At 38.1% G+C, this 12,867-nt stretch overlaps 1 protein-coding gene across 1 annotated transcript; it reads left to right on the top strand.

Moving 5' to 3' along the window:
- The first annotated feature begins 401 nt into the window (after positions 1–401).
- Positions 402–1,932, top strand: KCTD8 (potassium channel tetramerization domain containing 8). Its single transcript, XM_044061394.1, has one exon. The coding sequence runs from the start codon at positions 1,099–1,101 to the stop codon at positions 1,930–1,932; it is 834 nt and encodes a 277-aa protein (XP_043917329.1). The 5' UTR covers positions 402–1,098.
- The last annotated feature ends 10,935 nt before the right edge of the window (positions 1,933–12,867 follow it).

Raw genomic sequence — 12,867 nt, 5'->3', positions numbered from 1 at the left:
GCAAGCCTACTGTCCACCTGCGACATGCACCCTTTCACTTTGCCTTAGGTAATTTGGCAGCATGTCTGATTCCCCCTAGCTTGTGACACACCCGGGATGAAGATGACTTCAGAGTGGCTGGTACAGCTAACACAAACAGGATAAGTGATTGCATGTGCTGACATGGGGCAGTTGCACATGCAGCTATACCAGACTATCCAAACAAAATAAAATATTAGCTTCCATTCGGAACAAGATCTGTTTTAAAGAAAGTCCTTATATTTAAACACATCTAGGATATACTTGGGTTGACTTTCCTTGGTCAGACTTTACTGACATAGTACTTATGAAGAGATTCCTTCGTGACTTCTCATGTATTTGTTAATGCAAGGTGTAGTGCCTGCAGCTTTAGATTCCTCCTTTGAGAGAAGAAAATGTTTCAGTTTCTGTTACATTTCACAACTTCAAAAGACAGAAAATACTTTCAGCAAGCTGTCAAGAATTTATGTAGCTAACGGAGAAGAAAAAAAACTTCTAAGCACTCGACACCATCTTCCCTATTCATTTTTAAATTTCACTTTTAAAGTGAACCTCCGCCCTCAGAGCCTTTCTGTGAATTCCTCAGTATAACCAGATGCAGGGGGCACCCTGCTGCCCTGGGGCATCCACGGTTTGCCACCTCATTTGTTCCAAGGAGCACATGAAGTTGGAGCGGCTGTGGCCGCAGTGAGGGGATGACGTCAGCACGGCTTTCCTAGGGCATTGCCAGCTGAGATCCCACTCCTGGCTGCTGCTCTCTCGGTGTCGGTGCAACAGCTCTTCTAATCCAAACTGTACAGCTGAGCCCGGGGAGGCTTAATGCAGGAGATGTTTTGCTCATAGCTCTTCAAACTCATGCAACCTAATCAGCTCCTCTTGCATATGAAGGGTGGATCTTGCTTCCTGCCCTGCAGATGCCATCACCTCTTAGCTTTTTAGCATCTTTGTGGGACTCTGTGAACTGAAACTTAGCAGTTGCAGCATTGGCGAGAGACTGCTGATCTCCAAAGAAACCGCTCCATTACCCAACTAGCTAAGCAGGAGTACTAGGGACCAACATTACACTTTATATCTCTCTTCATGGCTTTGAAAGACAGCAACGGCAGCTGTATCCTGCCCATTAGCGAGGTGTCTCCTCCGTTCCCGGAGGTGGTTGAACTGAACGTAGGTGGACAGGTGTATGTCACCAGGCACAGTACTCTGCTCAGTATACAGGACAGCACTTTGCATGGCATGTTTTCCAGGACTAGCCTCAAGGACTTGCCCCGAGATAACCGTGGCCGCTTTTTCATTGATCGAGACGGTTTCCTCTTTAGGTACGTTCTGGACTACCTCCGCGACCGGCACCTTGTCCTGCCCGATCACTTTCCGGAGAAGGAACGACTTCTGAGAGAGGCCGAGTACTTTCAGCTCCAGGACCTTGTCAAACTGCTAAGTCCCAAGGTCACCAAACAGAGCTCACTCAATGATGAAGGCTGTCAGAGTGATCTCGAAGAGAGCTCCCATGACAGCGGTGACCCGGCTTCAGCCTGCTCAATATTTTCTGATAAAAAGTCCGGCTTCATCACCTTGGGCTACCGAGGGTCCTACACCCTGGTGCGGGACAACCAAGCAGACGCGAAATTTCGGCGGGTAGCGCGTATCATGGTATGTGGACGCATTGCCCTGGCCAAAGAGGTGTTTGGGGAAAGCCTGAACGAGAGTCGTGACCCCGACCGACCACCGGACAAGTACACGTCCCGCTTTTACCTCAAGTTCACGGCCCTAGAGCAGGCGTTCGACCGGCTCTCCGTAGCCGGCTTCCACATGGTGGCATGTAACTCGACAGGCACAGCGGCGTTTGTGAACCAGTACCGTGAGCCCCAGGACAAAGTATGGAGTAGCTACACCGAGTACATCTTCTTTCGTGAGTAAGGTTTCTCCACTCTTGCAAAATTAGTCTTGGGTTGGGGGTTTCGACTGGGAGGGACTGAATGAGTTGGTGTGAGTTATACTATTACTGTGTATTTCGTTGTAATTACATACTATCTGGCTAAGGATGATGTTTTGGTTATGTACCTCAGAAACCTTCTAATTGGCTCGCGCGCATTGTATTTTATGTTTACTTAGGGACTGCAGCAGTCCTGTCCCACAAAGCAGGCACCTCACAGCAGGCAAATTGTAAACTTTGCTATTAAAACATACATTTGGAGAGTAACTTGCTCTGCATCTGCTCATGACTATATAAACACTAACGTCATTTGTTTTTTTGTATGCTTGAGTGTGTGTGATCCATGTTTTTATCACAAGAAAGCAGTTAAACGTATAAAAAGGGTGAATGATAGTGAATGGACATGGGGTAAATAAACAGCAAGTGGTGGTTATTGTATACTCACGCAAAGAAAAGTAATTCATGCTTTACTTCCGCCAAACGTACCAGCGACAAACTCTTGCCATTTTCTTGTAAACAGTAGATGAAGATTCATTATGAAATGAATTCAGATGTTGATGTAAACATGATGACCTAGGAGTTTAACTACACGGAAAAACGTCAGGTTTCGATGGGTACATCTTATTTATCAGAACCTCAGATGACCAAGGTGCTGCAGAGGTTTGTTATTTAAAGGTGTTTGTTTGCAGTCTGTTTCTTGTAATAAAAAAACAAAAACTTTACTTTAAGTGTGCAGAGGACAATGTACCCAGGCGTAAACATATATGCCAGACCGATCATGGTTCAGTGTATGCGGCTGATCGGCATTAGAACTCCGTTATGAAATTTCATTTTTTTGTTAGACCTATTATAAATGTTTATTTACTTCCCTTATATGCTGCACATACTGTGTTTCCTTGCCTATGACCGAAAAAGACCTTCCCGAAAAAGGTTCATCTTTGTTCTGCTAGTTCACCTCACCTGCACTTTTCTATAAATGTAATGCTCCAGATATTACATTTGTAGCTTAAAGGAACATTTCTATTACTTGCTCAGTTAGTCACTTTGGACACTTGGAATACTACGCTGCCACAGTGTTCAGAACTTCTGTAGTCACTGTGATCTGTCTTAGCTGAGCAAAATGTCGGGCTTTCTCTAGTATCCTGATGATCTCGACTGACCATCCTATCATGGACAGTAGCAATGAGATCCCTTAGCAGCAGTTTAGATTAGAAACAAATCGCTTTAAAAAAGTATAGACTAGTGAGTGTCAAACCCCCATTCCAAATGCTGAGCAGGAAGGGAATAAAATATTTCCATACATAAAGGGTGTTTTTACTTTGTTTAGGGCCGATAACTGAAACAGTATGGAGCTATCTGCTGAGTGTACTCCTATTATATTTACTGCGTTGCATCAGCAAATAAATAAAGTAACTTCATTTAATATATTAATTCCTAGGATAAGGTACATTTGCAAAATATTTGCATTTCTTGCAAATTTTTGGAATAATGTCTGTGTTTGAAATGTTGGATGATTTGGCGTAGTCCATCAATATTTGCCATCTTCTTCATGTAGCACTTCCTGATGCTGTGGCAAAATGGTTTGCCTGTTGTGTGTATTTTGCATTCGCGCGCGCGTGTGTGTGTGTGTGTGTGTGTGTGTGTGTGTGGTTTGTGAATAACATTGACAAAAGTAATGCATTTTTGGTTACAAGGAAAAATACAGTTTCATCGTAAGTCCTATTGCTGCAAAATTAAATTTTGCTCTGAAAATACAATGTATTTTTATTGATGGCTTTCTGTTGCTTTTCTAAGCTCATATGCAGGTGATCTAGTTACTTGTTTGGTGAGATTAAACATATAGAATTTATACTTTGTAGGATATTTAACATGCACATCTAACTATTCCAATCATGCAGGATACTGCTTTTGAAGTTTTGTTTGATGAGTTAATTCCCCATTGATGTTTCTATATACTGTTGGATGTCAAGTCTAAGGAGAAAAAAAAAACATTTTCTCTTCAATTTTAGACTGTGAATACTACAAAGCTCTCGAAGATGTGGATTAGCCTTGGTTGTCAGATGTTCTCATTTCCTAATCGAAGGATTGAACTGGAGGCTTTGGAGGGATTAAATAAAGCACAGTCAAACAAAAAGGAGCTTTTAGTATCTAATTGATGAGTTTCATGATCTTCCTGAGTTGTAAAGGGAGCAGACTGATCTGATTCAGCACTGAAGGTCTTGACTGTTAAAATTTAACAAAGTAATCTTTATTCAAAAGCTGAATAATCAAGTTAGTAGCATCAAATGAAAGTGTTCCTAAGAGCCATGGGAATATGAAAAATTTAAAACAAGTGCACGCAAACTCTATCTGATTTGTTTACTACGCCTATGTTGTGTCTTTGGGCTTTTCCAGGTTAGGGATTGCCACAGCGGAACTCCGGTCCGCTAATGATTGGTAGTAGATTTTTACGTGCCGAGTTGCCAACTCAGACGCACAACCTTCAACGACAGTACGCCCATTCACGCATGTTTTCACATAGAAGACGGTCTAGCAGAGAATCCAACAGATTAACATATTACTGTGAAGCGACAACGCTACCGCAGCACCACTTGCTTACTATGCCTGTATCGGTCTTAAGTAGTTCAGGTGCTTATATCCCCCGGTCTTACTGCATCATGAATGAGGAGCAATATCCCAGTAGATTGGGGAGGGAGCCAGCATTAGGGTTGATGGGGTTAGGATCTATGATGTTATAATACTACTAGAGTATTTGAAATATGACAGTTTGGACTATAAGATTTTAAGACCTCTTAGGATGCCAGGTAAATTTTATGTCAGCAGTTCTTTAAAAAAGCTGTAAATGAACCCTTTTTTTCTCTTCTTTTTGCAATACACATTAGCATTATCAGTGTGATCTTATGTGAAATGGTGCTGTTGATTTTAATAATAGTTCTTCGTGTATTATGAAGGCCAACATTTTTGTTGATGAAACCACATGGGTCAAAAATACTTCTGTCCATTTGTTGCTATTTAAAAGCAATACATCACAGAAATGTAGTCAGGAAATATCTTCCGGCAATATTTTAATCACTGAACACTGAAGCGATAAATTTTATCAGCTGTTTCTCACGATATAATTGGGCTATAACTTCCAGCCTCCACAGTCCCTTCTTGTACATCCACAATTCTCAGACATTGTGGACTTCCTGGAGTCATACCTGATAAAAATAAATAAAATCATCTACAAATGCACAACAAAAATAGTACACAATGCACAACAAACAAGGGATAAAATACATTTGTTTTCAGTACTTGTCCACCATTGTATTATCTAGGCTGGAGACATTCTGAATTTACAAGTCTTCTCATCTTATTACTACTGTGTCTCATTGTTTTTATACTTCATTTGCATTATGCACCTGTTCAATATAGTGCCTAATTCATGTCCTGCACATTTCCTTAACTTCTTCCCTATTTTGAAGTAATTATTTGTTTGCCCAGTAGAGCCTAAATATCTTTATCCTGCTACACAACTGTTTGGCCACTCATTTTCTCCAAATCACACACTTGTATTAGTGGGCAGCTGGTACTCTGTTAACCCTTACTTCACTTTCTTTGCAGTATTTTTCATATATGGCATTTTCAGCTGCAGTTTTTTAATTATTCACATATATATAAGCTATTTTTAGTTTGTTAGGCTTTCTTTTAGCTTGATAGTCAATATTTTTATACGATGTTTTTCTATATCCTTTTTGCACTTTATAACTACCAGTTATGAGAATATTAGATCTTGTCTTTTTTTAGACTTTTCTGGCCATTTATTTGCTAAAGTGTAAATATTATTTGTGCGTTCATATGATATTCAATATTTTAATTCAGCACTTTCTTTCTGTATCACTTTTGCACTTCAGTGTCACCCTTTACGAAATGATTAGGTCTTGTTTTCTTAGACTTTTCTGGTTATTGATGTGTTACCGGACTGGTACAAACCTCATGTAACACTGTTTCTCAGTCAAGTCAATGTTTATTACCATATTCTTTCTTTAAAATTTACATCCTTATTTACTTTGTAATTCTCTGTATGCTCTGCTAGAGCCTTTTCACACAAAATATTTTGTTACAAACACAATATTACTCTGTTTCCATGTTTAAACCATTGGTGAGAAATATGCAGTGCTTCTTAAATATGTTATTATTCATTATATTTTATCATTACCTACCTCTTTGAATTAGCATGCTAATCTGTTTACATGTTTTAATCATTCTCAGTAACTATATTCCTTTGTATTTTATATGTATGTATGTCTGTGTAGTTTCATTTTCCTGGCTCAGCCAGTGTTCTATCCGGGTCTATGTTCACCCATTGAGGCCATTCATAAAATACAAACCCTAAAAACTTCCTTCAATCGAAAGGCCAAATCATCGTAAAGATTTACATTGAATGATGATAGTAGGCCAACATAAGGGAAGCACAATGAAGTACTTTATTACCAGTAACTTAAGTTTAAGGAAACCTGCCCTTTCCCCATTGTAGTGCGACCTCAGAGTTGGTATATATAATTAGCACGGGGTGTATGGGTGGGCAAGATTCAGTGAACACCGGACACTAGTTATGTGGGGGGCTGTACCCCCACACCTCCTGCTAATTTATATACACCAACTGTGAGGTCACACTACACTGGGGAAATAAATCCAAAACCAACCTGGAGAGGAACTTAGAACAAAATGCAGTTTAAAAAAAAACATTTTATTAAAAACTTCACTAAGCGCTTTTACCCAAGTACAACAAGGACTTCTTCAGACTGTAAAATGTCAATTTAAATATCCTGTAATCCAGTCACATGACAAAAACACATCCAATAATAAAAAAATCATATAATACAAAGCTACCATTTAAAAAAAAAATCACCATTATACCCCATAAGACCTAATTTTTAAAATGCTAGCTATACTAATTTAGTCATTTAATCCAGGATATATACCAACATTAAGTTTAATTTGCCAAGATAGTTCTTTAGTTTCCAAATACTCTGACCAGGGACCACCCCTTGGATCCTTAGAGACCATATCTACCCAAAAAATAAAATAAAAAAATGTTTGTGCCAAGGAAACAGTGAAATATGTTTAAATAAAACATTGTTCAGCTTATTTTTGATTTCATAACAATGTTCATAGAAGTCACCGCTCGGTCTTACCAACATAAAAACCAGAGCAATCTTGGCATTTAGCAATATAGACCAAACCCTTAGAGTTGCAAGTGCAATGGAAAGAGGTTTTTACAACATACTGATTGATAATTAATGGTTCAGAAACAAAAATATATCTACAATAAGGACAATTGCCACACTTATAAGTACCGTGCTTTTTGAAGCTAGTAGACCAGGGATTTACAGAATTATGTTCGAAGTAGTTTTTGATAGACCTTAGGGTGACTCCCCAGTAAATCAAATACTCAGTTGAAACAGGAAAAATATTCCAGTTTCTCCTTAAAATGGAGATTATCTCCCTGTGTTCCATAGTAAAGGTTGTGACAAAATAATTCTGAAACTGTTCCATGCCTGTCATGTTTGAAGATTCTCACTTAAATACTTCATTGTTTTCAGCCAACAGCAAAGGCTTGTAAATTCCTTCAAATCTTTCAGTGCTCATGTCTTGAAATTTACCTGTGTTGCAGACAACTCTAGCATTAGTTATTTGGATGTTCAAATTAGTAAGGATGTGGCCAGTAGGAAATACGTTAATAATATTTATAGAATGCTATCTTACTCGAACAGTCTGTCGCAATATACTAGTTGGCAACCTCGTCATCAAAAACAGGGTCTGGTAAAAGGACAATTTGTCAGACTAGCTCAGATGATTTCTGAGGATGCAACTTTTAGTAAGGAAGGCACAAAATTGTTAGATATGTTGTTAGCAAGGGGTTACCCTAGGCAATTGATTTCTGATATTTTTCAGGAAGTGTCTCTTTTGTCACAACCTTTACTAATGAACACAGGGAGATAATCTCTATTTTAAAGAGAAACTGGAATATTTTTTCCTGTTTTAATGGAGTATTTGATTTATTGGGAGTCACCATAAAGATGTGTACAGCAGAGGCAGGTCTATCAAAAACTACTTGGAACATATAGTTCATAGGTTCATAGGTTGGTACTGGGCTATCTGCCCGAAGGCATATATTAGTCCAGCCACATTGTGCGGTATTCACCTCCCCTTTAATAGTTCCCTAGACCCTTGTACTAGCAGCTAGTACCCTTGGCCCCTGTCTAGTGCTGCTGTTGGTGTGATTCCCAGTGTAAACTTTCTGTTACCCATCCACTCATCAAGGTTCCTCTTGAAGAGTGATAGTGAGGGGCTCTGTCTTATGTAGATCGGGACCCTGTTCCATAGTAAGGGAAGTCTCTGTGAAGGGAATCTATCCCTCCAGTATGTTCTATTCATTGCTGTGTTGAAGTTTATATCCCTAGAGCGTGTAGCTCGAGTAGATTTGGTTTTGCTAAGATGGAGCATGTTCAACAATTCTGGGTTGGACATGGCTCTGTACGTTAGACAGAGATCGCCTCTGAGAAGGTGGTATGCAACAGAGAACAGTTTTAGCTTTTTCAATTGTGCTGCATATGGCAACTGTTTGAGGCCAGTAATCCTCTTGGTTAGGTACCTCTGTGGTCTCTCCAGCTGCTGGAGATGTCTAGCCAGGTACATTCCAATTGGTGCATTGTACTCATTAATGGGTCTGATGAGGGAAGAGTAGAGGGGCACCATTACATCCTTAGATCTTGATGCAAACCCTTTCATGATCAGATGGGTCACATAGAAGGATTTTCTAACCACTTTGGCAACATGGTTTTCAAAGGAAAGCTGACTATCTACTTAGGTCCCTAGATCCCTTATTTCTTCTTCAGATTTCAGGGGATTACCTCCTATGTTGTAGTTTGCAGGTACTCTGTTTTTTCCAAAGGGGATTACTACACATTTTTTTGCATTTAGCTTGAGACCATGGCTTTGACACCATACATCAGTCTCATTTAGGCCCTTCTGGAGGATCTCCATGTCGGCCGGAGACTCTATTATAGCACCCAGTTTGCAGTCATCCGCAAACTGTCAGTCACAGCCCTTCCGTGCTTGCCTGTACTTCTGAGAAGTATATGCCAAACAGGAGGGGCCCCAGGACAGAGCCCTGAGGCACACCGCTCGTTACTGGTCTTGATTCAGACATAGATCCCGCTACTCTTACTTTATGGGATCTGTCTGAGAGCCAGTTTGCGATCCATCTTGTGACGTAAGGGTTTATGCCCAGGCTGGTGAGCTTATCAATAATACCTGAATGGGGAATGGTGTCAAATGCTTTAGCAAGGTCAAGGTCAAGGTAAGCCATGTGTACCTCCTTTCCCTTATCTTTAGTAATTGTGTAAATCCCTGGTCTACCAGCTTCAAAAAGCACAGTACTTATAAGTGTGGCAATTGTCCCTATTTTAGATATATTTCTGTTTCTGAATCATTAATTATCAATCAATATGTTGCAAAAACCTCTTTCCATTGTACTTGCAACTCTAAGGGTTTGGTCTATATTGCTAAATGCCAAGATTGCTCTGTTTTTTTATGTTGGTAAGACCGAGCGGTGACTTAAAGACCGTATCTATGAACATTGTTATGAAATAAAAAATAAGCGGAACAACAATGCTTTATTTAAACATATTTCACTGTTCCCTTCACAATTTTTTTTTTGGGGGGGGTAGATATGGTTTCTAAGGATCCAAGGGGTGGTCCCTGTTCAGATTATTTGGAAGCTAAAGAACTACCTTGGCAAATTAAACTTAATGGTTGTATATATCCTGAATTAAATGACAAAATTAGTATAGCTAGCCTTTTAAAAATGAGGTCTTATGTGTTATAATGGTGATTGTTTTTCTGATTTAAGATGGTAGTTTTGTATTATATGATTTATTTTTAATGTTTTTTTTGATTGGATGGGTTTTTGTCATGTGACTGGATTATGGAATATTTAAATTGACATTTTCACTATGTTTTTACACTCTGAAGAAGTCCTTGTTATACTAGTATGAAAGTGCTTAGTGAAGCTTTTAATAATTTTTTTTTTAACTGCATTTTATTTTGTTCTAACTTCCTTTCTTCCAGGTTGGTTTCGGATTTCTTTAGTTGTTTTTTGTAGTTTCTGGCACACTGGGGAAATGACAGGTTTTCTTATACCAAAGTTACCAGTAAGTACTCTGTTTCACTTCCTTTATGTTGGCGTACTATGATCATTCGATGTAAATCTTTATGATCATAAGGCCGTTCAGTTGAGGGTTTGTGTTCAATGAATGGCCATTCGATGAACAAGCTGTTCGATGGGTGAACATAGACCCATTGTATCCTGGTTAACAAAATTGAAATAAACACAATGTATTTATTTATTTATTTATTTATTATTAATTTAGTAGAGTCTCTTCTCTTTATAAGTAAATCAGGCTTTGCCTTTCTTTGATTTTTCTGACCATTGATTTGTTGACAAACATATATATTTATTTTTTTAGATTTGCTCACTCTGTATCATATATCAGTACTTGTATTGTGGTACTTCTGTCTGTAAGACTTGTGCAGTTTCTTGAAGGTGGTCAGATTCACCCATTGGAGAGTATTTTTTTATTTACTTTTGCTTTAATTAGAACAGTTTCAAACATTAATTTCCACCACACAGAGTACCACCGTACTTTTACAGCATTATCTATGACATTTTGATGCATAGCTAGAATTCTTGGAATTGTATCTCAGTTTCCAAAATGTTTTCCCACCCTTAAGTGTCACATATCATTACTCAAGAAAGCACATCTTTTGGAGAATGTATCATTTTAATTCTGATTTCAGTAATGATCACAGAAAAAAAAGATATGGTAGGCTTAAAAAGTCAGCCAATTAAGCATTCCGAAAAGTATTTTTAAGAAATTAAATAAAGCAATAATAAATGCATCATTTTTAATTTAAATTATTATATAACTAACAAATTGCTAAATTATTCTTTAAAAAGTGTTCGTTGTGATGTACAAGGTGTACACCTGGATACACTGATGTCTATTCTTTGCCCATTATATGAGTTACAAGCAATTAATATTGTCTTGGGACATTTCAGTACACATTACCTTATGCAACTGTCTTTTGTATAAGATTTATTTATTGCTATTCATTTAGAATACATTGTTGATAGTCAAGTCTAAAAAGTACAAAAGAAAATACACCTAAAATAAAAAAAATGTATTTAGCTAGACTGCTGGTGTGTGTGTGTGTGTGTGTGTGTGTGTGTGTGTGTGTTTTATGTGTGTGCTTGACTGTATGTTACCCTTTGGAGTTGTTGAGCCATTGCTGTGATAATTGGGAGGTTCTTTGGAATGAGAAATGGACAGAGACTACTTTTTATGACAGAAGTCCATACAGTGAATTAACCGATGCTTAATAAGAAGGAAACAGGACACTGGACCCACATGGAGCTGTATAGAGATGTAAACAAAGATGTTGGCATGTTCGTACAGGAAGAGTGTGTGTTACATGTTTAACAGGACATGGCTTTGTGATAAGTATTGTTACTTTTTGTATTTAGTGGTGGTGAGTATTGACAGCTATTGAAAAGATTATTCTTAACTACGGCAAGCTTTGATATATTTAATATGGCATTGGAGAATTTAAGTACAATTAGGATGAGAAATAAACAACCCTTGCGAAAATACTGTTTGGCATAAAGCAAGCATAGTCGTAATGTGCCATGTATCCAAAATACTGATTTTTTTTCTATCAATAAAAAGTAAGTTAAATCAAATGTTATCATATAAACAGTTGTATGCTTCTCAGCTTGACAGACTTGGGATTTTATTTATCTGTTGAGTCAGAAAGACATGTCAGTGTGTAAAAACTCTCTATTATCCAGTATCAGCCTTGGTTTTTGCATAATGCTGTTTTGACAATTTTCTTAGGCCAAGTCAGTAGCATTGCTGATTACAGATAATCTGCAACTGTGTACACAGATTATGGACTTGCGTTCTATGAAGAAAGCTGTGTGCTTTTCATTAGATTACCTGTACAACAGGCTGGCATTGGAGTTAAATTTCTTTAGGACAAAATAAAGATCTGTATGACACTGCCTAAATATTTAGACCATTGACATGGTCAGTATGTTGATATAAGTTGCTCGATTCTACAGTATGGTTTGACTTGAATTTGCTGTTAAAGTAGCACACAATGTTATTTTTATGTTTCTTTTTTAATTTATCTTTTCAGTCAATGATGAGTGTTATGAAACAGCCATGACGGAGTATGAAAAAAGTAAAAGTATGGACTATTGATAAATATCACCACATCATATGTTTGGAAGTAGATATTTGCTAATCACCCCTATAGAAACGTGTTAGTCAAGCTGTAAAACAGAGGGACTAACAATGACTTTTGGAAGTAAGTAGTTGTTGGACATCATGTATTTCACAATATTTATTATTTATTTTCTCATTTATTGCCTCCTCTGTGAGGGGTTAAGCCATCTAGTGGTGTCTGAAGACACTAAGGAGCAGTACTTTGCTAAGTGAGATGCTATGGCTGATAATGTTAAGTGCCTCTATGAGGTCATTGAATTAGTCGTCTCTTGCTGATTGCACTGTGAATGTAATTGATACACTTTAGTACAGATGAGTAGTTTTCAAACTCCATTTTTCTGAACTATTATATTTGCAGATACAAGCCTGAGAATGGCTAGATGACTAACTGATATACTTGTAAAACAATACACCATATCGAGCAGTCTTTAAATGGTAATAACGGTCAGTTATCACTTCTGAATGACAACAAAAAATCAGATTTTCAGTTTCAGTGGAAGCAAACTAGAAGGAGCAAAGTGTTTAATACAGCAGTGAGCAGCATATGGTCTTAAGGCTAGGAGCTGGGAATCTAAAGAAAGAGGC

Source organism: Protopterus annectens, chromosome 2.part0 (assembly GCF_019279795.1).
Source record: "Protopterus annectens isolate FY-2018-M chromosome 2.part0, PAN1.0, whole genome shotgun sequence".
Classification (NCBI taxonomy): Eukaryota; Metazoa; Chordata; order Ceratodontiformes; family Protopteridae; genus Protopterus; species Protopterus annectens.
Note: the sequence above shows the minus strand (reverse complement) of the source record. Positions and strands in the feature narration are given on the sequence as shown.

Bases quoted from the DNA above. Each gene is read 5' to 3' on its own strand.
- KCTD8 (XM_044061394.1), top strand. From the start codon at position 1,099: ATGGCTTTGAAAGACAGCAACGGCAGCTGTATCCTGCCCATTAGCGAG.